At 36.9% G+C, this 27726-nt stretch overlaps 1 protein-coding gene and 1 pseudogene across 8 annotated transcripts in view; both read right to left on the bottom strand.

Moving 5' to 3' along the window:
* The window catches only part of SPATA6 (spermatogenesis associated 6), a 211618-nt gene that overhangs the window by 58327 nt on the left and 125565 nt on the right, over positions 1-27726 (bottom strand). For all 8 annotated transcript variants that reach the window (XM_077149739.1, XM_077149740.1, XM_077149735.1 and 5 more), the window contains one exon: positions 26420-26460. In XM_077149739.1, coding sequence (XP_077005854.1) covers positions 26420-26460 — 41 coding nt within the window. The remainder of the gene's footprint in view (positions 1-26419; positions 26461-27726) is intronic.
* On the bottom strand, positions 20354-26398 carry LOC143654471 (TSC22 domain family protein 1 pseudogene; annotated as a pseudogene).

Here is a 27726-nt window from a genome sequence, read left to right as displayed (position 1 = left end):
CCTTGTTCAACAAATAATTGTTGAAAGTCTACTTAGTGCCAGATACTACATACCATGCTCTAAAATTTCCCCTTTGTCATGGAGCATAACATATTAAAAATAAATACAAATAAATCAAATGGAATTAGCTGAGAATTACTTGAGACTAAAGACTTTGGGAAAGAAATGCAGGATTAGGTACTATTTTCAGGATAGCAGAAAGAAAGTGTGATCCTGCTTCAAAAGAGAGAGAAGTAACTATTAGTAACAGATCAGTTTCTCAATTTTGTCCAGAGGATTCCTAAATGAATCATACATCAAGTGAAAGACCAATTCTTTCTTATCTGATTTAAACTTCATATGCTCAACTATCTGATTTGTTTTAAGAAGATATACTTTCTTTACACAGGAGAGAAATTCAGAAGAAATCCTAAAATAAGGCAATGAAAGAGATATGAAAATAATTCTTAAATACATCAATTCTCAGGGGGAAAAACTCACATACAACCCTCTTCTCTCAGACCACTATTCTATGCACTTACACAAATAATTTGTTTAACCCTCATAATAATTTTATGAGGTATGTATTTTTAGTATCTACATTCACAGGTGAAGAAATTGAGGCAAAGTCAAACAGCCAATAAGCAGTGGGAGCTCCAAGCCAGTGATATTTGAGAGATTTAGGGCAAAAACAAATGGAAAACTCCCATAAGACAAGCCTTTCAGGATTCCTATAAGAAAATCCTCATGGAGGATAGGCTCATAGTCCAATTTACGAAAAATCCAATATACACAACTAAGGAGCACAAGGCAAACTCTTCCCAAGAAAGAAAGAAAATAGCTCCCAACTAATTTTCTATTGTGATCATAACAGTGCTACCAAAACCACTCAAGGAAAGCAGAAAAAGGGAATAAGGATAATTATAGGTCACCCTCACTTGTGATCATATATAGGAAAAAACAAAATACTAACAAACAAAATCCAGCAGTGCCACAAAAAGAATAAAACATGATCAAGTTGAGCTTATACAAAGAATACAAAGATAGGTTATTATTAGATAATCTATTAATTCATCACAAAAAATTATCATCTTGATAGATGCAGAAAAAAGCATTTGATCACATTCAACATCTACACATGACTGAATACACACACACACACACACACATTCTTTGCAAAGAATTTTAAAGTGAACTTCCTTAATTTGCTAAAAGATATCTCACAAAAATATGCAGCAAATAACATTCATAGCTGTGTAACCTTAGACATGATCTTATTAAAGAAAATAATAAGATAAGAATGAATGCTACAAAATATTATCTATGCTGTAATAGCAAATTAATTTTGAAAATAAGTGGCTTAACATTAAAAAGGTCTATTTTCCCCCTGCTATATGGTAGTGCAGATTGCTCAAGGACCTGGCTGAGGGGACACTTCAAACAATTTATAGCTGTACCATCTCGAACATGGGGCCTTATTGTCACTGTAACATGATAACAGAGTGTTCATACCAACTCCTCTATGTTCCACCTTGGAGAGTATCCTATCATTAATTTCTATTCACAGCCCACTGGCTAGAACAAGGCCCCATCTACCTGCGAGAGGGCTCAGATACATGGGAAAGCACATGAATAGTCAATGAGGCATAAAAGCCTTTGCCACACCCACTATCACTTTTATTGACCATCTGTGCTGGTTTGAGGCTGTTGTGTACCCCAGAAAAGTCATGTTCTTTTCCCTAGTCCAGTCTTGTGATGGCAGACTTAATGCTTAGGGAGGATCTTTTAGATTAAGTTGTTTCCATGGAGACATGACCCACCCAAGTGTGGGTGGCATCTTTTTGATTAAGTGGTTTCCATGGAGAAAGTATTTCCACCCATTCAATGTAGGTCTTAATCCACTTACTGGAGTCTTTTAAGAAGGAACCATTTTGGAAAAAGCTCAGAGCCAACACTGAAAGAGATGTTTAAAGATACAGAAAGAAAATCCTCCCAGGGAAGCTGTTTGAAACCAGAAACCAAAAGACCAGCAGATGCCAGCCACGTGCCTTCCCAGCTGACAGAGTTATTCCAGAAGACATTAATCATTCTTGAGTCAAGGCATCTTTCTCTGAATGTCTTAGTTTAGACATTTTCATGGCCATAGAACTGTATATAAATGTGTAACTTAATAAATTTCCTTTATAAAAGCCAACCCATTTCTGTTATATTGCATTCTGGCAGCATTAACAAACTAAAACAACATTGTAATGGAGATCTTAGTCAAAAGGTTTAAAAGACAAAATTATTTATAGATGATACTGTTAACTAGAAAATTCAAGACTATGACAAGACTGTTGCAAAAAAATCACCTGTAAATCTATTACAGATCAGCAAAAGGCATAAAAATGTGATTTTACAAAAGACTTTACAATAGCAACCAAATCTATAAGAGTCTATGAATAAATCTAAAGAAGTGCAATACATTAATGAAAAACATATAAAACTTTAGTGAGACATGTGAGAACAAGGCTCAAATCCCAGAATAAAGAGCTGAGGCCATGTCTCAACATTTCTTTTTTTTTTTTCAACATGTATTTACTATGAGTTCCAGGAAATGAAGATGGTAAATCAGCAAATAATTTTATTATTTGCTTTGGGACATTCACATAAATCATATACCTAGGCAACAGACTGCTCTCTATATACAATCAGCTCCTGTCTCAAGAAAATACATTCTTAATCTGGGCAAACAGTTCCCTTTTCAGAACAGATCACTCAATTGAAAAAGCCCCTTCCTTATTGAATACCTACTTATCAAGATTCACTTTAAGACTATTGTTTTTGTGTTCATTGGTCCTAAACTTTTATATCACAAGCTTTGCCAATTAGATTCACACACTGAAACATCTACCTTAAAACACTCACCCCAAACCCCAACACCCTGTGAACATCTTCCATTTAACCACCATCTCCTTTCTTTCAGAGACTGCACTAAAACTGTCAAGGTGGCATTTTCCCTTACTGCAGGTCATAAACTCAGTTTTGCTTGATATCAATAGATTATTCAGTTATTTTGGTGGTCTTTTGTTGAATTGGCAGTTGACAATCCTAGGAGTCCAATAAGATCAGCCCTTTAGTTGCCACAGTTCAAGACCCTTAGCTTGGTCCTGAGTTTGAGCTATGATTTCCTTAAGCTCCCAAATGCTAAGTTTTGTCTCCTAAAAATATGCAACCCTTTCGGAAATGCTTTGTTTGGTAGGATTTGAAAATTTTTATCCTAAGTAGAAATCTGTCTTATTACTACTACTGTTTGTTTTTGTCTATTTTTGTCCCTTTTTGTTGTGATTCTAAAAAGTTCAAAGGGAAATGAATGGGCATAAGCCAATAAGCCTATCTGTTATGGGTTGAATTCAAAATAAAATTTTGTTGAAGTTCTAAATCCCAATACCTCAGAATGTGACCTTATTTGAAAATAGGGTCATTATAGACAGAATGTTAAAATGAGGTCATAGTGGAGTAGGGCAGGCCCCAATTCAGTATAATCAATGTCCTTCTAAGAGGAGAAAAATCAGATAAAAACCAGAAGAGAGAAAGCCATGTGACAACAGCAGCAGAGATTGGTGCTGCAGATCCAAGTCCAGGTGTGCCAAGAATTGCTAGTGAACCACTAGAAGCTAGGAAGAGTAAGGGAGAAGTCTCCTCTACAGGTTTCAGAGCCAACATAACCTTGATTTCAGACTCTAGCCTCCAGAACTATAAGATAATGAATTTCTGTTATTTTAATACCATCAAGTGTGATATACTTTCTTAAGGCAGCCTGAGGAAACTAATAAACCATCCTTGAGCCAGGTCCAAGGACTGATAGATTCAAATGCTCCCATCACACCAATGTCCCTGTAAAACAAACTTTGACCTGGCTCACTAGTCAAAATATAAAAATTTTCTTCAGTTTTGTATTATTATGTCCAAGAAATTTAGTTCCAGAAGAGACTTTGTCACAAACCTTTCATCCTCCTAGAATTGCAGATTTGCATCACAATTTGAGACAACCAACCACTAGGTTGGGGGCCCAAGATACACAAGCAATTATTTAACCAATGTTACCAGACACATATGGTTTGTTTCATTCTAAGTCCATGCCCTCTCCAAGTCAGATTCAAACTTCTTACATGTATTCTCACTATAATTTTAAACTGTACACTTATTTTTCTAACTGGCAAAATTTCACTAAGGAAACATCTGGTCAATTCATATTCTTCACAGTTCAAGATCAATCAATGATTCTCAAAATGCCTTTTCCATTCTTCCCGACCAGGTCAAATCCTCGTAAGTCTACAATCTCAAAGCACTGTATATGTCTCCATGTGATTTTGTTCCTATCTATCTCCCTCACTACTACAAAATCTCCATTTGGATAATGGAGATTATCCAAAAAACTTTTTATTCCTAGTTAAATTTTCATTTTTATTCCCAGCACAGTAGTGGTTTATTCACATAATAGTTTAAAAGGTGCTTAACGTTTTTTCAAGGGAAAAAGGGAAGGTGGGATGGAGGGGCAGAGCATTCCAGGTATGAAAGAATGGCTGTCCACTACAATTTACCTTTCCCTTTTACAGGGCAGAATTGTTGCTGAAAAGCAATCCTTGTACCTAGGTGTGGTTATGTGACTAGTTCTCTGGAATGGAATGCAGATAAGAATGTCAGATGTCAATTTCAGGTCAACATTTTGAGAAACACATATGCTTTCTCTATGCTGTCCTCTATCTTCCACCACGTGAACAAGACCTCAGGTAAGGCAAAGCCATAGGACAGGCGACTGCATGGAGAACAGATGTAGTTCAAAAGCACTCTCATTTGACTGTTATGCAAGTAAAAATTAAATCTCTATTATAATAAACTTCTGAAGTTTGGAAATTTATTTGTATAACATTAACCAATACAGAAATTGGTATCTTAATGTACTGGCCTTAACAGAAACCTAAAATATGATGCATTAGCTCAGCAGGGACAAGCAGCAAGGGAACAGATACCACAGAAGAGAAAATTTAAGATTCAATTAATGCATTGGCAAAATATTTAATGATACTTTCAAGCTCATATGTCCAGAAAAGTGGCTAGAAAGAAACAACAGTAATGTGTTCGGGCCTTTACTTGTGTTTAACAAGAGATCTCAAGAAAGTGATGAAATAAGAAAAGAACTGACTGATTTGAGACAGAAATGAAAGGGTATATTTAGGAAGAGAATGATGTTGTTAATGGTCCAGTTCATCTAAACTCACCAATAATTTTATTCTGGTAAGTCAAAAAGGCATTCAGTACTACAGGGCAGTGCTAGATCTGTAAGTCTACATGAAACCAACCATATATCTCACATGTATTAAATACATTTGCCTAAAGTCAGTTCTACTTTTCAATTGTTCTAAGGTAGTCCCTATTTCTTTTAAAGAGGTATAAGGACTTGCCAATGTTGAAAGTTCTAATAAAATTAATTTCCCCCTGATATTTTAGGAGTGATGGATAAAGAAGTAGAAGCAATGTTCACTCGAATGGCTAGCAGTGGAAGGAAAAAGATGGGATGATAGAGTACGGGAAAGTAGATAAGAGGCATGCTTTTTTCAAAGAATGCTGCAGTATCTGCCATTGAAGAAGAGAATATTAATTCCTGTTCATTCCAAAATGCTGTATATAATCCAGTGGTATATAATCAATGTTTTAAAAGCTTTAAAATTGGAATCCATTATGCATATATATTGATTTTATTATTATATTCGTGGCCACAAGAGAGAGAGCCAGTAAACAAATTAGAAATAGCAAAAGAGAGTATTTTTTAAACTTTTAAGTAGGAGAAGGAAATGTGATGAATAGTAACAGAAATGTTGGAGTAGAGGTGAAGACAATCAAGGGCAAGTACATCCAATGGCTGGTGAGCATTTTCCTTGAAAAGGTGAGGAGGAATATTAAATTATATATGGATAGTATGAAGAAGGAGAACTGAGAAAGTTTGGACTGTGCTATAGAACCAATAAGATAACAAAATATTGTCAAGCAGCACTGAAGGTCAAATTGAAGATGGAAAAGGTATATCTGTAAAGGCCCAGGTAAAAAAAGGTTTCCAAAATTCTTTCCGACAGCATGCTATATCTCTACCCGCTCACTCACATACCAATCAAACAAGGTGTCAGTGATTTTCCAATCCCCTTTTAGAAAACAAATATTTTGTACACCCCTCTTCTATATCCTAAAGTGAAATGTCTAGGAAATATAGCCTACCTAGACACATACTTTCACACACACACAAAAATCAATGCATTATCTTAACTGTAATACAAGGAGAAATTAAAGGAAAGTAACTTATAATTTGTACTTTAAAACATAAATGCTCACAACTGGCTACACTAGAAAACACACTGGATGCTTGCACTCACTTAAACTGGAATTAAAAATGTAAGAAGATCAGAAGATTTTGCATAAGAAAACCAGGGAAATAAAAGAGCAAAGGGACTTCCGGAGAAGATGGCGGCTTAGTAAGGAGCGCGCGTCTTAGTTCCTCCTCCAGAACAACTACTAAATAACTAGAAACAGTACAGAACACCTCCCGGAGCCACGACAGAGACCGGACACACAGTGTACCCCAGTCTGGACCGGCTGGACCAGCTGCGAGACTCCGCTGCAGTGAGGTCCCCGAGTGGCGTGCGCTTTCCCGGACCGCAGCGGCCGGCGACCGGCACCCCTCCCACACACGCTGCTTCCCGGACCAGCTGGGAGCCTCGGATCAGCGGTTTCCCAAGCCGCGGAGGCCGGCGACCGGCGCCCCTCCCACACACGCGGCTTCCCGGGCTGGCTGGGAGCCTCGGATCAGCGGTTCCCCAAGCCGTGGCGGCCGGCGACCGGCGCCCCTCCCACAAACGCGGCTTCCTGGGCCGGCTGGGAGCCTCAGATCAGCAGTTCCCCAAGTCGAGACGGCCGGCGCCCCTCCCCCACAGGCGATTTCCCGGAGGGAAAGGAAAGAGTCTCCAACAGTAGTAGAGACTGAGTCCAACCTAACACCAATAGTGGCATTAATGAACAACTTCTGACTACTAAAAATAGGCCCTCAGCTCAGGCAAAACTGATCAAGGCAGAAGTTGCCTATTGGGCTAACTGAAAAAGAGGAAAGGGGGCGAAACAGAGCCTTCTGCGGCTGTTTCTATGGAGGCTTGGTTGCCTCTGGGCTCAGCGCTGGGATTACACAGGTTGCAACTGCCCCGAACGCAGAAACAGGCTGCTTTCAGGGCTCTCTACCACCTGAACCTTCCCCATGGGAGGGGTGAAACGCAACTCAGGTGGAATCCCTTTCTCAAGGAATTCAGATCCCAGGATGTCACAATTTGAAGCCATTAAAACCAGACTACAACCTTTCCTCTGTCTCCACCACACACCCAGCAGCGAGAGTCTTCCAAAGTTAAAGGAGCCACAACATCTTTTGCTGGTGGGACCCGCAGACAGACAAGCACCACATACTGGGCAGGATAAGAAAAACAGAGCCCAGAGACTTCACAGGAAAGTCTTTCAACCTGCTGGGTCCCACACTCAGGGAAATCTGATTAAATGCCCAGACGCCAGCAAAAAATAACAAATCACACCAGGAAAACTGAAGATATGGACCAGTCAAAGGAACAAACCAATAGCTCAAATGAGATACAGGAGCTGAGACAACTAATTCTGAATATACGAACAGAAATGGAAAACCTCTTCAAAAACCAAATCAATAAATTGAGGGAGGACATGAAGAAGGCAAGGGATGAACAAAAAGAAGAAATGGAAAGTCTGAAAAAAAAATCACAGAACTTACGGGAATGAAAGATACAGTAAAGAGATGAAAAAAACAATGGAAACCTACAATGGTAGATTTCAAGAGACAGAGGTTAGAATTAGTGAACTGGAAGATGGAACATCTGAAATCCAAAAAGAAACAGAAACTATAGGGAAAAGAATGGAAAAATTTGAGCAGGGGCTCAGGGAATTGAATGATAATATGAAGCACACAAATATACGTGCTGTGGGTGTCCCAGAAGGAGAAGAGAAGGGAAAAGGAGGAGAAAAACTAATGGAAGAAATTATCACTGTAAATTTCCCAACTCTTATGAAAGACCTAAAATTACAGATCCAAGAACTGCAGCGCACCCCAAAGAGAATAGATCCAAATAGGCGTTCTCCAAGGCACTTACTAGTTAGAATGTCAGAGGTCAAAGAGAAAGAGAGGATCTTGAAAGCAGCAAGAGAAAAACAATCCATCACATACAAGGGAAACCCAATAAGACTATGTGTAGATTTCTCAGCAGAAACCATGGAAGCTAGAAGACAGTGGGATGATATATTTAAATTACTAAAAGAGAAAAACTGCCAACCGAGAAAAACTGCCAACCAAGAATTCTATATCCAGCAAAATTGTCCTTCAAAAATGAGGGAGAAATTAAAACATTTTCAGACAAAAAGTCACTGAGAGAATTTGTGACCAAGAGACCAGCTCTGCAAGAAATACTAAAGGGAGCACTAGAGTCAGATACAAAAAGACAGAAGAGACAGGTATGGAAAAGAGTGTAGAAAGAAGGAAAATCAGATATGATATATATAATACAAAAGGCAAAATGGTAGAGGAAAGTATTACCCAAACAGTAATAACACTAAATGTGAATGGACTGAATTTCCCAATCAAAAGACATAGACTGGCAGAATGGATTAAAAAACAGGATCTTTCTATATGCTGTCTACAGGAAACACATCTTAGACCCAAAGATAAACATAGGTTGAAAGTGAAAGGTTGGGAAAAGATATTTCATGCAAATAACAACCAGAAAAGAGCAGGAGTAGCTATACTAATATCCAACAAATTAGACTTCAAATGTAAAACAGTTCAAAGAGACAAAGAAAGATACTATCTACTAATAAAAGGAATAATTAAACAAGAAGACATAACAATCATAAATATTTACGCACCAAAATACGTGAGGAATACACTGCAATTACTGAAAAGGGAAATAGACACATCTACCATAATAGTTGGAGACTTCAATTCCCCACTCTCATCAATGGACAGAACAACTAGACAGAGGATCAATAAAGAAACAGAGAATTTGAATATTACAATAAATGAGCTAGACTTAACAGACATTTATAGGACATTACACCCCACAACAGCAGGATACACCTTTTTCTCAAGTGCTCATGGATCATTCTCAAAGATAGACCATATGCTGGGTCACAAAGCAAGTCTCAACAAATTTAAAAAGATTGAAATCATACACAACGCTTTCTGGGATCATAAAGGAATGAAGTTGGAAATCAATAATAGGCAGAGTGCCAGAAAATTCACAAATACGTGGAGGCTCAACAACACACTCTTAAACAACCAGTGGGTTAAGGAAGAAATTACAAGAGAAATTAGTAAATATCTCAAGGCGAATGAAAATGAAAACACAACATATCAAAACCTATGGGACGCAGCAAAGGCAGTGCTAAGAGGGAAATTTATTGCCCTAAATGCCTATATCAGGAAAGAAGAAAGGGCAAAAATTAGGGAATTAACTGTCCACTTGGAAGAACTGGAGAAAGAACAGTAAACTAACCCCAAAGCAAGCAAAAGGAAAGAAATAACAAAGATTAGAGCAGAAATAAATGAAATTGAAAACATGAAAACAATAGAGAAAATCAATAAGGCCAGAAGTTGGTTCTATGAGAAAATCAATAAGATTGATGGGCCCTTAGCAAGATTAACAAAAAGAAGAAGAGAGAGGACGCAAATAAATAAGATCAGAAATGGAAGAGGAGACATAACCACTGACCTCACAAAAATAAAAGAGGTAATAACAGGATACTATGAACAACTTTACGCTAATAAATACAACAATGTAGATGAAATGGACAAGTTCCTAGAAAGGCATGAACAACTAACTTTGACTCAAGAAGAAATAGATGACCTCAACAAACCAATCACAAGTAAAGAAACTGAATCAGTCATTCAAAAGCTTCCCAAAAAGAAAAGTCCAGGACCAGACGGCTTCACATGTGAATTCTACCAAACATTCCAGAAAGAATTAGTACCAACTCTGCTCAAACTCTTCAAAAAAATTGAAGTGGAGGGAAAGCTACTTAATTCATTCTATGAAGCCAACATCACCCTCATACCAAAACCAGGCAAAGATATTACAAAAAAAGAAAACTACAGACCAATCTCTCTAATGAACATAGACGCAAAAATCCTCAACAAAATTCTAGCAAATCGAATCCAGCAACACATTAAAAGAATTATACATCATGACCAAGTAGGATTCATCCCAGGTATTCAAGGATGGTTCAACATAAGAAAATCAATTAATGTAATACACCATATCAACAAATCAAAGCAGAAAAATCACATGATCATCTCAATTGATGCAGAGAAGGCATTTGACAAGAGTCAACATCCTTTCCTGTTGAAAACACTTCAAAGAATAGGAATACAAGGGAACTTCCTTAAAATGATAGAGGGAATATATGAAAAACCCACAGCTAATATCATCCTCAATGGGGAAAAATTGAAAACTTTCCCCCTAAGATCAGGAACAAGACAAGGATGTCCATTATCACCACTATTATTCAACATTGTGTTGGAGGTTCTAGCCAGAGTAATTAGACAAGAAAAAGAAATACAAGGTATCAAAATTGGAAAGGAAGAAGTAAAACTATCACTGTTTGCAGATGATATGATACTATATGTCGAAAACCCGGAAAAATCCACAACAAAACTACAAGAGCTAATAATATTAAAAACATGTACAAATACTTCGTGTTTTTATGTACAAATAGAGTTAGTTTCTAAGTTCTAATAATTATAATCATGCTTTCCACTAACATAATATTCAGTGGGAAAGCTAAAAGTCATATGGGACATGAGATAATTCTTCATTATCTGGAATTGCCCCCATGCTTTCTAGAATATCTAGTCCCTGTCCATTAAAGAGACACTTCCCCTAAATGATTCTGATGACGAAATGTCTCAATAAATGGGATAATGCTTAAAATACCCCCTAGAGGATAGTATAATCCCCACTGAGAATCAGTTCATTAAGTGAATACTTCATCTACACAAGTTACATGGAACTACCCATGGGAGAGGAGAAGTCAATGACTTAGGGTGGAGTAATAGTATAAAAGAAATGAAATGAGGCTAAAGAATACAGACATTTATGAAAACAGCTGATTATAAAGCATTCAGGGTGAAGAAAGGTGAGTTTGGTCAAAAGAATAGACAGGGACCGAAAGCTAAAATCCTAAAAATTAGAGAGCTGATATAATAGATAAAAAGAAGTAAAAAAGATAAATTTGGTTAGCTTTTTCAATAGCCATTATCCTTAATATATACTCTCCACAAAAGCCAAACCAGTAGTTTGTTTTCTCCCAGGGGATCACACAGCTTTCCTTTTAAGGACATTCTTTCCCCTCTTCTTTGAGTATGAAATACATTTCTCAATAGAACTCAGGGAAATTCCCACTTTTCCACAAAATTTTCTGCAAGCACTCCCAGCTTCATGGTCTTCTCTATTTCAGGTATCCTATAGTGCCCCATTATCTGATTATTTATTAATCAATTACTATGTTCCTGTAAGAAAATAATACATTATTCTTCACATAGAAAAGAAAGACAGCAGTGCTCAACACTGAATATGTATTTCTAAGAAAATCTAAGTCTTGAATTCTAAAATAATCCTGTGAGTTCAATTTTAAATCACTGACCATCCTGACCCCTACTGACCTCTCCAGGGAAGTATGGATGACCAACCTCCACTCTAACTCTAAAAGCAAAGAATCAAGAGGTGGAAATGGGAGGGAATTAAAGATGGATGAAACTGAAGGGTTTTTTTGGTTTTTTTTTTTTTTTTGACAGAAATCATCTGGAAAAGGGGGTTCTAAATATATAGACCTCTTTTTAAATGGCCCAGCCAACTTAGAGCTGGACTGTAGCTATCTTAGGATAGACTTTACCCCTTTCTCTCATTCTGCATTTATATATATATATTTGGTTTACTTGTTTATTCTTAGTAATCCACTCATATATTAAGAATCCACACTATGTCAGACAATGTTGCTAAGTATTATCAGTTATCAATAAGACAGTTTGATAAGGTCTTTGCCATCTTGAGCTTACAGATTATTTAGAGAAGCAGGCTTTAAACAAAGATATAAATGAAGAATTATAAATTGTGAAGTATGCTTTGAAGGAAAAGTACAAAGGTAGGCTTGTCCCTTAGGTAGGACACTGAAGGCAGCTGTACTGACCCTATGCAGGACATGGAGCACTTTCCCTTTTGATTTTTTTTGTGTATGTGCATATATAGCAACATGTATATATTTGTGTGTGTGCATGTGTTTGGGTAAATTTTCCATAATAGGGTGGACCTGGAATTATGTCAGGCCCCCACCCCTCTAGGGAAAACTTTAAACAAGCTAGAGCCCTACACAAACACTATGAAAGGGATGGATGGTCCAATCCTTGTAAGTACTATACTCAGTATCAATTAGTGGTTTTCAAAGGCCAATCCTTGAATAGATAAAAGAGTTGAAGAAAAATCATCCTGAAACTTGTTAAAAATAGAAATTTGTAGTCTCAATTTAGTAGGCTTGAGATAAATTTTTATAAGTATAATAATTCTGACACTGGTAGATTTGGGCTCTAAGTCACATGGTGCCTCAATCATTAACTGGTCCATATTTCTTTTTTAATGCACATATCCTATAATCATGCAAAGTGTACAATCAACAGTTCACAGTATCATCATATAGTTGTGCATGAATCACCACAATCAATTTTTGAACATTTTCATTATTCCAAAAAAAATAATAAAAATAAGAATGAAAATAAAAATAATAATGGAAAAGAACACCCAAAGTATCCTATACCCCTTATCCACCCTATTATTTATTTATTTATTTTTGCTCATCTGTCCATATATTGGACAAACACACAGTCACACTGTAAAATCTAGATAAACAATCATGTTCAAGAATCAAGGTTACTGCATTACAGTTCAACAGTTTCAGTTATTTCCTTCTAGCTCTTTTAATACACTAAAAACTAAAAAGAGATATCTACATACTACATAAGAATACTCTCAAGAATGACCTCTTGGCTTTATATGAAATCTTGCAGCCACTGAAACTTTATTTTGTTGCATTTCTCTTCCTCCTTTTGATTAAGAAATCTTTTTCAATCTCACAATGCCAAGGTCAGGCTCATCCTCAGGAGTCGTGTCCCATGTTGCCAGGGAGATTTACACCCCACTGCAGGAATAAACTTCACAGGGCAAACCCCAAGACTGAGGGCTTGGTCTATCAAATTCATAGTCTCCAAATCTTGCAAGAGTTTCTGGAATTTCCCAGGTGGGAAAGTTATTATACTTCTATATTTTCGCCCAGTCCCTCTAAGGGACTTTGCAATACTTTTTTATTTTCTGCCCAAATTGCTCTGGGCTATATTGCGGCTTCACCATAACCTGTACAAGCCTACAAGATCTTACTCCACATGGTTCCATGTAATTATGATGTATGAATAAACTGACTACAGAATTTAAATTAGTATGCTACAGAAAATGTAAATTTTGAACCAAATAAATATTTCTTTCTTTGGTCTTACACAGAAGGTGAAGTTTTAAAACACAGTTGATATCATCTTTCACCCTTTAGTCTGATTTACCTTACTCCTAACCAGATTTGCATCACTGATAACTATAATTGAAGTCTGCTCTCTTTTTCAGCTTTTTAAACAGTTGTTGTATGGGGTAACACTGACTTTCGGAGCTGCAGACATCTAGGTCTGAATCTCAAGTGTCAGACAGATACTGAAAGTTCCAGGGACTGACCAGATTATACACAAAGAGTTCAGCATCTCAGAATTCATAAAGAACCATTACAACTCAGGAATAGACATGACTGCTGTAAGAGCTTACAATCTAGAAACCTTTACAATAAACCTTCCCCTGATAACCTATGCTCTGGGGTTGAATTCTTACGGTTTGCACCTTATAGTTAGTCCATATGAGTGAGGTATTATATTATTTGTCTTTTTGATTCTGGCTTACTTCACTCGACTTATATCCTTCAAGGTCCCTTCACTAGCTGCATGCCTCGCAACTTCATTCCTTCTTACAGCTGCTCAATATTCCATTGTATATACAGACCACAGCTCACCCTTTTGTTTAGTAGTTGATGTACCCTTAATCCACTTCCATCTGTTGCAAATTGTGAATACTGCTGCCATAAACAGTTGTATAAATATCCATTCATGTCCCTGCTTTCAGTTCTTCCAAGTATATACCTGGTAATGCAGTTGCTGGATCACACAGCAATCCTATATTTAGCATCCTGTGGAACCACCACACTGCCCTTTAGTTGGTCTGTTCCATTCTACTTTTCTACCAACAGGGAATAGTGAACAGTATATCCCTCTCTCCACATTTTCTCCAGCACTTGTATCTTTCTGCATATTTTTTAAACACATCTTATTCACATACCATATAATCCATCCCTAAGTAAACAATCAATGGTTCCTGGTATAATCCCTTAGTTATGCAGTCACCACCACATCTACATGAGGACATTTCCATTTCTTCCGCAAAGAAAGAGGAAAAGGAAGAAAAAGAAAAGTGAAGAATAAAGCAAAAAATTAAATAAAATAAAAAAGAGAAACCAACACTAAGAATCCCATACCCCTCCCAAATATCCCCCTCTTGACATTTAGCTTTAGTTTACTGCCTTTGTCAAATTTACTGGAAGCATATTACAATGTTACTGTTAACTACAGAGTCTAGTTTGCATTGACTTTTTTTTTTTGGTGGTGCATGGTCTGGGAACCGAACCTGGGTCTCCAGCATGGCAAAAAGAATTCTACCACTGCAATTCTGGCTAATTCTACCCATGCACCACTCAGTTTGCATTGATTTTATTGTTTCCATATACCATCCCACTTTCAACACATTGCAATATTGACATTCACTTGCTTTCCCTCATGTAAAACGGTTCTTATATTTGTACACTTCATCACCATCACTGACAATTCCAGGTTTCATCTAAGTTATACAGTCTCAGTCTCTATGTTCTATCTTTCCTTCTGCTGATATGTATACACCTACCCTTCCTCTCTGAACCATGCTCACACTTTTCTTTGCTCAGTATACTCACAACATTGTACTACCATCAGATAGTATTGTGCTATTCTTTTCTGGGTCTATACCATTAATCCTGTTGAACATTTGTACTCCTTCAGCATTAAATGTCTGGTCTCTACACTTTAACTGGTGAAAATCTGTGTTCTCAACTTTAACTTCCATATTTTACTCAATAATGTTCATATTAGTGAGACCATATGGTATTTGTCCTTTTGTTTCTGGCTAATTTCACTCAACATAATGTCCTCAAGGTTCATCCATGTTGTCGCATGCTTCATGACTTTATTCTGTTTTACTACTGCATAATATTACATTATATGTACATACCATAGTTTGTTTAGCCACTCATCCATTGATAAACATTTGGGTTTTTCCATCTCTTGGCATTGTGAATAATGTCATTATAAATATTGGTGGGCAAATGTCTGTTCATGTCCCTGCATTCAGTTACTCCGAATACATACCTAGTAATGTATGTATGGATCATATAGCAATTCTATACTTAGCTTCTGTGGAACCAACAAACTGCCTTCCAAAGTAGTTGCACCATTTACATTCCTACTAACAGTGAATAAGTGTGCCACTTTCTGCACATCCTCTCCAGCACTTGCAATTTTCTGTTACAACTAGAATGCCCATTCTAGTAGACATGAGATGATATCTCAAAGTGGTTTTGATTTTCATTTCCCTAATAGTCAAACGAAGTTGAGCATTTTTTTCATGTTATTGAACCTTTGTACTTCCTCTTTGGAAAAGTCTCTGTCCCTGTCTTTTGCCTATTTTTAAAATTGGGTTGTCATTTTGTTGTTGAATTGTAGGATCTCTTTATACATTCTGGATATTAAACTCTTATCTGATATGTGGTATCCACATATTGTCTCCCATTGCATAGGCTGCATTTTTACTTTTCTGACAAAGTCCTTTGTTGCAGAAAACTGTTTAATTTTGAAGAGATCCCATTTATCTATTTCTTCTTTCATTGCTCATGCATTGAGTATAGGAAACTACATCCTATCACAAGAATTTTAAGATATTTCCCTACATTTTCTTCTAAAAGTTTTATGTTTTTAGTTCTAATGTTTAGGTCTTTGATCCACTTTGAGTTAATTTTTGTATAAGGTGTGAGATAGGGGTCCTCTTTCATTCTCTAAGATATGGACATCCTGTTCTACAAACATCATTTATTGAAGAGGTGCTGTCCCAGCTGTGTTGGCTTACCTGCCTTAACAAATGATCAGCTGTCTAAAGTTGAGAGGATCTATTTCTGAATACTGAAACTGATTTGATTGGTTAGTATATCTATATTCTATATTTCTGCCAGTGCTGTGATATTCTGACCTCTGAAGTTTTGTAATATGTTTTAAAATCAGGTAGTGTGAGACCTCCTACTTCATTCTTCTTTCTCAAGTACTTTGCCATTTCAAATAATTTGGTTATCTGTTTTTCTGTTTCTGCAATGTAAATTACTGGGATTTTAACTGGTATGGCATTGAATCTATAAATCAATTTGGGTAGAATTGATAGCTTAACTATATTTAGTCTTGAATCCATGAGCACACTATGTCCAACCATTAATTTAGGTCATCTTTTATTTCTTTTAGGAATTTCTTATAGTTTCTGTGTATAGGTTTTTTTGTGGCCTTAGCTATGTTTATCCTTAAATATTCAGTTCTTTTGGTTGTTATTGTAAATGGACTTTTTTTCCCTTGATTTCCTCCTCAGATTGTTCATCACTAGAGTACAGAAACCCTACTGATTTTTTTTCTTTTATTAATTTTTAAAATTAAAAAAATATATAACAAACATTCTTAACTTATGATCATTCCATTCTACATATATAATCAGTAACTCACAATATCATCACATAGTTACATATACATCATGATAATTTCTTAGAACATTTGCATCAATTCAGAAAAAGAAATAAAAAATTCATACATACCATAATCCTTACCCCTCCCTTTCATTGATCACTAGCATTTCAAACTAAGTTTATTTTAACATTTGTTTCCCCTATTATTTATTTTTATTCCATATGTTTTACTTGTCTGTTGATACGGTAGAAAAAAGGAGCATGAAACACAAGGTTTTCACAATTACCCAGTCACATTGTGAAAGCTATATCATTATACAATCATCTTCAAGAAACATGGCTACCAGACACAGCTCTACATTTTCAGGCAGTTCCCTCCAGCCTCTCCATTACATCTTGACTAACAAGGTGATATCTATTTAATGTGTAAGAATAATCTCCAGGATAACCTCTCAACTCTGGAATCTCTCAGCCATTGACACTTTATTTTGTCTCATTTCACTCTTCCCCCTTTTGGTCGAGGAGGTTTTCTCAATCCCTTGATGCTGAGTCTCATCTCATTCTAGGGTTTCTGTCCCACGTTGCCAGGAAGGTCCACACCCCTGGGAGTCATGTCTCACGTAGTCAGGGGGAGGGCAGTGAGTTTGCTTGTTGTGTTGGCTGGAGAGAGAGGCCACATCTGAGCAACAAAAGAGGAGAAACCCTACTGATTTCTGTGTGTTGATCTTGTAACCTGCCATTTTGCCGTACTCATTTATAAGTACTAATAGCTTTGCTATAGATTTTTTGGATTTTCTATGTATAGTATCATGCCATCTGCAAACACTGAGACTTTTACTTCTTCCTTTCCAATTTGGATGCCTTTTATTTATTTTTCTTGCCTAACTGCTCTAGCTAGAACTTCCAACACAATGTTGAATAACAATGGTGACAGTGGGCATCTTTGTCTTATTCCTGACCTGAGTGGGAAAGATTTCAGTCTTTCTCCATTGAATATGGTGTTAGCTATGGGTTTTCATATTTTCCCTCTAACGTGCTGAGGAAACATACTTTTACTCCTATACTTTGAAGTGTTTTAATCAAAAAAGGATATTGAATTTTATCAAATACCTTTTCTGTATCAATTGAGATGATCATGTGGTTTTTCTGTTTTGAATTATTTATGTGGTGTATTACATTAATTGAATTTCTTGTGCTGAACCAGCCTTGAATACCTGGAATAAATCCCACTCAGTCATGGCGTATAATTCTTTTAATGCATGACTGGATTCAATTTGCGGGATTTTGTTGAGGATTTTTGCCCCCATATTCATTAACGAGATTGGTCTATAACTTTCTTTTCTTGTAGTATCTTTGTCTGGCTTTTGTCTTAGGACGAAGCTGGCTTCACAGAATGAATTAGGTAGCTTTTCCTTCCTCTTCAATTTTTTTGAAGAGTTTGTGCAAGACTGGTACTAATTCTTTCTTGAATTCTTGGTAGAATTCACATGTGAAGCCACCTGGTCCTGGACATTTCTTTTTAGGGAGCTTTTTATTATTTATTTTATTATTATTATTATTTTTTAACCAACATTTTATATGCTTTATTGAAAATTTACAAGTGCAATAGTTAAATACAGTGACACCTTACAACTATGTAGAGAACATGCACAGAAACATATGCATACAACTACTATACAGGTAATAGGAAGACACCCCAATTGGGTGTCATTAGCTAGAACTGATCAATTTTCAAAGTATTCAACTGACTCAATCAAAACACTTTGGTGAACGGGGATTCACTTCAGGATATTCAGTAGCTAGGGAGACTAATTGTGCCAAATTCTTAAAATTTCTTTAGGTGTGTGGTTTTTGTCATGTAGTGTTTTATATGTAAGCCTATATAAAAAAGACAATCCACACCTCTTCAGACAGTCAATGAAACATCTACATTTCAATCTGTACAACCTAAATAGTAGTTACAGTCCTCTATTGTACAAAATAGTTACACCTCATAAACAAATATACAATAGGCAAAACAACCTTCATGGTGAAATAGCCTAGGTCCCAGCTACCTATCACCGTTTAGTCACACAAATAGCTTTGTATCATCCACCGCTTCAGAAAAGGGCACACAGTACTATCGGCTTGCATGGATTTTGGTGACAGTCGTTAATCTGCACAACGAACTATTTCCCCTAGTTTTAGGCAAAGCTGTTGTGCTGGTTTGAAAGGAAGTATGCCCCCTAGAAAAGCCATGTTTTAATCAAAATTCCATTTCATAAAGGTAGAATAATCCCTATTCAATACTGTATGTTTGAAATTGTAATCAGATCATCTCCCTGGATGATGTGATTTAGTCAAGAGTGGTTGTTAAACTGGATTAGGTGACGACATGTCTCCACCCATTTGGGTGGGTCTTGATTGGTTTACTGGAGTCCTACAAAAGAGGAAACATTTTGGAGAAAGAAAGAGATTCAGAGAGAGCAGAGCAGAACGACATAACGACGAGAAGCAGAGTCCACCAGCCAGTGACCTTTGGAGATGAAGAAGGAAAATGTCTCCCGGGGAGCTTCATGAAACAGGAAGCCAGGAGATGAAGCTAGCAGATGATGCCATGTTTGCCATGTGCCCCTCCAGATGAGAAAGGAACTCTGACCGTGTTCACCATGTGCCTTTCTAGTTGAGAGAGAAACTCTGTGTTTGCCACGTGCCTTCTCACTTGAGAGAGAAACCCTGAACTTTATCGGCCTTCTTGAACCAAGGTATCTTTCCCTGGATGCCTTAGATTGGATATTTCTACAGATTTCCTTTAATTAGGACATTTTCTCGGCCTTAGAACTGTAAACTAGCAACTTGTTAAATTCCCCTTTTTAAAAGCCATTCTGTTTCTGGTATATTGCATTCCAGCAGCTAGCAAACTAGAACAGCTGTGCATCAGTCTTTATTTGTACCTCCCTTTCAAGTCCTCATGGAATGAGAACAGGGATGAGGGAATGCCAGTCTGGAACTCTACTGCTTCCTAACCCCATTGTGTTAAACTACTTGCAAGAAGGAGTAACTCTTTGAGGTGGTGGTGCAGAGCAGGGAAGGAATGGAATGGCACACAGCTCCTCAGTACGAATCAAACCATTTCTTTGATATTTGCCAAGCTGCATAAGGTGCCAGTATATCCAGGCTAATTCTCTGATTAACCTTTAACTCACCCACCTAAGAAATTTCTTCATGTCAAAAGTATATGACTGTTAATACTGGAAAAAAAGGTAAAAAGAGAGACAATGGCATATTATCAGTTTCATGTTTCTTTTGTAATGAGTAATGAAATGGGTGACTGTGGAGGTGATTTCCTGCTAGTACATCATCTCGGCTCTGCTCTGTTCAGTTCAGGAGGTGCCAGACAGTTCTGTGGGGGCATGGAAGGCTATGTGGTTGGTCATGAGCCCTGGGACGCTGGCTGGGTAAAGGGCTGTTTGGTCCCCCGTGGCTACAAGGTAGTGGCAGGGAGCCTGTCTGCAGCTCGGCCTGGAACTGGGCAAGCTGCTCCGAACTTGTCAGTGTCTTCAGCAGACTGTTCTCCTGCTCCAGTTGGGAATTTTTCTCTATGAGTTCTTTAATTTGTTCTTTGAGGACCTCCAGTTCCTCTCTAACCATATACATCAAATGGCTTTTCACCAGCTCCATAGCTTGCTTGATTTTTGTTGTCAATAGCTACCACACTTGCACCAGAGGAGGTAGAATGGAGTCTGACCCGGACCCCGGAGCTGCCTGTGTCCACGGCTACCAAGCAGCAAAAGCTTCCTATTTTCTTTGGGAGCTTTTTGATGACTGATTTAACTTCTTTACTTTTGATTGGTTTGTTAAGGTCACATATTTCTTCTCAAGTCAATGTTGCTTGTTCATGCTTTTCTAGGAAATTGCCCATTTCATCTATGTTGTCTATTTTTTAGCATATAGTTGCTCATAGTATCCTCTTATTATCTCCTTTATTTCTGCAGGGTCAGTAGTTATGTCCCCTCTCCCATTTCTGATTTATTTATTTGCATCCTCTTTCTCTTTTTCTTTGTTAGCCTAGCTAATAGTCCATCAATTTCATTGATTTTCTCAAAGAATCACTTTCTGGTTTTGTTGATTCTCTTTACTGTTTTCATGTTCTCAATTTTATATATTTCTGCTCTAATCTTTGTTATTTCTTTCCTACTGTTTGCTTTGGGCTTAGTCTGATGTTCTTTCTCTAGTGAGCCATTCACTAGATTGAATTCACTAGAATTGATCCAGGTGATCAATTCATTCCACAATTTTTGCTCTTTCTTCCTTTTTAATACACGCATTTAGGGCAATAAATTTCCCTCTCACAACCACCATTGCTGCATCCCATAAGTTTTAATATGCTGTTTTCATTTTTATTTCCTCAAGATATTTACTGATTTCTCTTGTAATTTCTTCCTTAACCCACTGGTTGTTTAACAGTGTATTGTTTAGCCTCTGTTCTAGTTCGTAAGCTGCTTGAATACAATATATCAGAAATGGAATGACTTTTAAAGGGGGGAATTTATTAAGTTGTAAGTTTACAGTTCTAAGGCTGAGAAAATGTCCCAATTAAAGCAAGTCTATAAAAATGTCCAAATTAAGTCATTAACAAGAGGTTACCTTCACTCAAGAAAGGCCGATGAAGTTTAGGGTTTCTCTCTCTCAACCGGAAAGGCACATAATAATGGCAATGCTTGCTAGCTTTCTCTCTAGGCTTCTTGTTTCATGAAGCTCCCCAGGGGGCGTTTTCCTTCTTTATCGCTGAAGGTTTCTGGCTATGTGGGCTCTGGTGGCTCTCTCCAAAATGTCCCCTCTTTTAAAGTATTCCAGTAAACTAACCAAGACAAACCTGGAATGGGTGGAGTCACATCTCCCTCTAATCAAAGGTTAATACCCACAGTTGGGCATGTCACATCTCCATGGACATAAACTAATCAAGTTTCCAATCTTCAGTTAATCAAGTTTCCAATCTTCAGTGATGAATAGAGATAAAAAAAAAAGGCTGCCTCCACAAGATGGATCAGGATTAAAACATAGATTTTCTAGGATACATAATCCTTTCAAACTGGCATAGCCTCCACATATTTGTAATTTTCCAGCCTTCTATCCATTATTGATTTCCAACTTCATTCCATTATGATGTGAGAAAGTGTTTTGCATAATTCCAATCTCCTTAAATTTATTGACAAGCTTGTGACCCAACATCTTATCCATCCTGGAGAATGATCCATAAGCACTTGAGAAAAGCATGTATACTGCTATTGTGGGTACAGTATTCTATAAATATCTAAGTCACTTATCATACTATTCAACACTTCTTTCCTTATTGATTCTCTGTCTAGATGGTTTATCCATTTATGAGAGTGGTGTATTGAAGTATCCAATTATTACTGTAGAGATGTCTACTTCTTTCTTCAGTGTTGTCAGTGTGCCTCATGTATTTTGGGCATTTTGGCTCAGTACGTAAATATTTATAATTGTTATGTCTTCTTGATGAATTGTCCTTCTAAGTCCTTCTATGTCTCTCTTAATTGTTATACATTTGAAGTCAAATTTGTCTCATCTTAGTATAGCTATCCCTGCTTTTTTCTGGTTGTTGTTTGTGTGAAATATCTTTTTCCAGCCTTTCACTTTCAACCTATTTTTGTCCTTGGGTCTAAAGTGAGTCTATTATAGATAGTGTATCAATGGCTTCTGTTTTCTAATCCATTCTGAAAGTCTATGTCTTCTGATTTTGGAGTTTAACCCATTAACACAATATTATTACATTTTGTCTTTTGGATTTTATATGCCATACCTTCTTTTCTTTCTCTTTTCACCTTCCTGATAATCTTCATTCCCAACCTCTCTCTCCTGTCTTTTCCTATCTGCCTATAGTGTTCTCTGTTGTGTTTCTTATAGAGCAAGTCTCTTGTTCACAAACACCCTATGTCTGTCTGAAAATATTTTAAACTCTCCCTAATTTTGAAGGACAGTTTTGCTGGATATGGAATTCTCAGTTGGCAGCTTTTCCCTTTCAGTATCATAAATATATCATCCCACTGCCTTCTTGCCTCCATGGTTTCAGCTGAGAATTTCATACACTTTGAACAGGTTGGATCATTTTTCTCTTGCTGCATTCGAGTTTTCTTTGTCTTTCACATCTGATAATCTGATTACAAGTGTCTTTGAATACGTCTACTTGAATCTATTCTGTTTGCAGTATGCTGTGCTTCCTGGATCTGTAATTTTATGTCTTTCAGAAGAAATGGGAAATTTTCAGTGATTATTTCCTCCATTATTCTTTCTGCTCCTTTTTCCTTCTGGTATACCCGTAACACATATATTTGTGCACTTCACACTGTCATTCAATTCTCTGAGACCCTGCTCATATTTTCCATTCTTTTTCCTACCTGTTCTTTTGCATGCAGAATTTCAGATGTCCTTCCCACCAGTTTACTAATCCTTTCTTCTGCCTCTTCAAGTATGCGATTGAAGGTCTGCACTGTGTTTTTCATCTCTTCCATTGTGCCATTCATTCCCATAAGTTCTGTCCTTTGTTTCTTCAAGCTATAGAGTTCTTTATGTTCATGCAGTGCCTTCTTTATATCCTTCAATTCTTTTGCCATATCTTCCCTCAACTCATTGATTTGATTTTTGATTTTGTATGTCTGAACATCCTATATTAGTTGTTTCAACTACATTAGTTGTTCCTTTGACTGGACCATATCCTCATTTTTCCTAGTATGACTCATACTTGTTTGCTGGTGTCTAGGCATATGATTTGCCTAAGGCTTTCTTGTTGGTTGCTTTTGGTTTTTTCTTTTCTTTGACATTAAGTTCAACTTATTCAAGATATCCAGCATAGCTTCTGTTTAGTCAGAATTTTTCAGCTCTTGTTTTACTGGTTCTTCTCCTGCCTATATGGAACCTTTTTTTTTTTTTTTTGAAGAGGGTCTTCCTAGATATGTTTAAACCTAATTGGATTTTCCCTGGCCAGACAAGCCCAGGTCTTAGGAGGAGGGTGTAATCAGTATCCAATTTCCCTGAGGGTGAGCCCAGAAGGTTGTCAGACCTTTCTGTGAAGTCTCTTGACTCTGCTTTAACTGTCCTGCCTAGCAAATGGTGCTTGTCAGTCTGAAGCTCCCCACTGACGTAAAGTAATGCAGTGACTTTAATTCTCAGCAGACCCTCCCTGTCAGGGGCGTGGTTGAAACAGATGCTGAGGTAAAATGTGGGCATAGGTTGCTTCTGTTTCCTAGCTCCTGGAGCCTGAATTTCTGCAAGGCTGACACTTGAGTGGGCCCCCCTTTCCTTGGGGAAGATACACCCTTTAGGGAATTATCTCCCCCATGTGACTCATTACTTTGTCTCTCAGATTTATCTTAACTCAGCCCTTGCCTATGGTCTGCTAACAACTAAAAATGACTGAGGCTTTTTCTACTGAGCTACACAGAATAGTTTAAGAAAATTTAAAAAAAAAAGATAACCCTTTTCAGAGCCAGTCCCCAGCCCCCAATGTTTGCCACTCAAGAGCCGGAGTTGATATCTGGCTCTAGGTGTCCCCCTCTTCCCAGTACTCTGAGCTCAGCTGACTCCAAAATCCTCCACTTTTATTCTTTTATTTCATTTTATTTTTTGTCTGGCAGTCCCACCTCCTCTCTGCCAGTATTAAAACTGCAGTTGGAAATTGGCTGAGCTAACTTCCCTTGCTTCCAGTAGAGACTACTTAAAGATACCCTCCTGCCCACTTAGGGAATTATATCCTCAAATGATTAGTTACTTTGTCTCTCAGACATATTAATTCTGCCCTTGCCTGGGGCAGTACTAAAGCCTGAGGATGCCTGCGGTTCTATCTAATGAGCTATTAATATGTGGAAAAACAATCCTTTTCAGAGCCAGACCCCAGTTCCCCTGGCTTTGCCCACCAAGAGGTGGTACCTGGGTCTATGTGCCCCTTTTCTCAGTATTTTAAGCTCATCCAACTCAAAAAGCCTCTGTTTTTCTTTCGTTTTTGTCAGCTCCACCCATCTCTGCCAGGGTAAAACATCCAGGTTCCTTCTGTGTTTCTTCCAGGTTTATCTGTGCTTGGAGCTTGTATTCACCAGTCCAAATTTAATTAATTCTGAAACTGGAGCTTGGTTGAGCTACTTTCCTTGCTCCTAGTAGACAGGGCTTCTTTTTCCCTCAAGGAACAACTCCAAGACAGCCTGCTGTGCTAGTGGGGGAGGGACACCAGCCTCCTGCTGTGCTAGTGGGGGAGGGACACCAGCCTCCTGCTGTGCTAGTGGGGGAGGGACACCAGCCTCCATGGCTTGGGAGACTTATAGCTCTATGTGGGATCTTGGCTATTCCATCCATTCCAGACTTTTGTGTGATGTGTCCAATCACTGAAGTCCTCCTAACTGTTGTTCTAGCTAGTTTATGGTTATTCACCAGCTGCCCTGGAGGACTAAATTCCATACCTTACTATGCTTCTATCTTGCCCCACCCCACTCCATATTTCTTGTATCACACTCAAAGCAAAGCAAAGTACTACTGTTACTTAGTACCAATTAAGCATAAAGTGTCTTTGAGTAAATAAACAAAGGTATCATGTATAAAGCCATGTTTTTATGTCTGTTTTCCCAAGCATAGTGACAATTATTTTCAAGAAGCTTTCCCTTAGGGACAGAAAAGATAAACAGTGAGGCAGTTCTCAGAATGCAGGGCATGAATAGCCAGTAGGATAGCAGATATAGTATCCTAAAAGGTTTTAAATGATACACAAATTATTTTACATCACACATTGAATTATATAGGAATAAAGGTATCATGTTTTCAATTCTCTTTAATCTACTGCTTACTTCAAGGAGAAATCTCCAGCTGATGTCTATGTTTTACTCTCTCTATTGTTGCTTATAACATTTTTTCACAAATGGGGAGCATGCCTTAGGCAAACAATAGTACCTTGCTAGAATTTAGTTTTCTAAAATTAAAAACTGATTTGCTTTCATTGTATTTTTTTAAGGTTAACAATCTATTTAAAGCATGTGATACTGAGTTTTCATTTACAATAGTGAGAAAAATAAACATAAAGTGACTTTAAAGGACATAGCATAAACAACATAGAGATTTGGCAAAAATTATGAAGTTGTTTAGTGAATGACTGAAATTGTATGAGATACTATTAAAAGCCAACAATCTCTCTCACTCTCTCTCTCTCACACACACAAGTACACAAACACATTTAATAATTAATCTAAAATGAGCATTCAAAGGCCACAAAATTCTTATAGGAAGACATGGCAATCCTATTCTACTACTTTAGGAAATAGTTAAATAATGACATTCCATGATATAAGAATTATTGTTTGTATATATTCTTGAATAAACAAATATGACAATCTCTGTCTGACTATACATATGACGAATGTACTAATGCTCTGGTCTGAAAACTAGAACTATTATCACTTTGTAATTTATAACCTATTCTACATACCTTATAATCCTTGGATCGGTAGCAGCCAAGATGAGAATGATCTGAAAAAGAATGTACAAAAGAATTAAAATATGATATTTTATATCATAAAGAGGAAAATTTGTTTTCATACTTGTTTTTTGCTATTATCATTCTGTTTCTAAATTATAATTCAGAAAGCAGTTTCAGAACTACATTAAAATCGTTCAGTAATGCTACATAAACAAAGATAAATCAACCTATTAAAAATATATATCGATTCTTTAATTTTAAAAATCCATTTTCATTAGAGTAGGAAATACCTGAATATAGAACAGGGTCATTTTTAGTTGATAAACTAATTTGTGATAAAATATACTTTGTATATTTGGATTTGATATATATTATTAAACAGCATGTCTTCTTATCCTTGAGTCTATACTAGAATCAAATGGCTGTAATGAAAAGAGGACCAACTTTAGAAGCTGGTAGTACAGTGTACATGCTTTGCTAATAAACAGATGTGCATTACAGTCCATGTGCCGTAACTTTCTATATTACCTTTGGCAAATTTCTTAACTTCTCTAAGTCTCAGATTCCTCATCTGTATTCAACAGGGATAATAATAGTATCTCTTTCATAATACTGTCTTAAAGATTACATAATACATGTAAAGGCATTAAAATAAATGTTAACTATTATTAACCTTATCATCATTATCATTACTATCAAACTCTAAGTCAAACACAAGCCTGGATTCAATTTCCAATTCTGTCACTTATCCAATATATTGCCTTAGTCAGATCATATGTATTTTGTTCCTCATTTTATGAGTATGAAGATAATACTTACCTTACTTAGTTAGAGTGAGGATTATTAGATTATACAAATTGTGAAAATATCTACATGGCATCTGTCACATAGTAGATTTCAAATTTAATTCTAAATGTCTCTCTAAAATAATAAATACAACATTGTACAGGCAGTTTGGTATTACTCATTTCTCAAAGGAGTAATTGTTAAGAACCAATTTTTAAGTGTCATAATCTCTGCTAAATTGATAGTCAAGCGAATCAGTACCATAATTTGCAATTCTAATTCCTCACTCATACATTCTGGTCAAAAACATTCTAATATTTAATATTTTACCTTCCCAAATCACTTTGTCCAGAAAGAAATAGTTATATGCTAGAAACCTAAGTACATTAGCTCTTTCACATGGCAAAAGCATACTCCAAACAACTCCAGAGGTCAAGTGAAATATTAATGTCTTTCACACAGGCTATTTTTTTTAATTAATGTCAAAAATTACATTAATTTCATTTAATGTCAATTTGCTCTAATTGCTC

The sequence above is a fragment of the Tamandua tetradactyla genome, chromosome 2 (genome assembly GCF_023851605.1).
Source record: "Tamandua tetradactyla isolate mTamTet1 chromosome 2, mTamTet1.pri, whole genome shotgun sequence".
In the NCBI taxonomy this organism is placed as follows: domain Eukaryota; kingdom Metazoa; phylum Chordata; class Mammalia; order Pilosa; family Myrmecophagidae; genus Tamandua; species Tamandua tetradactyla.
This window is presented reverse-complemented; position numbering and strand designations above follow the sequence as displayed.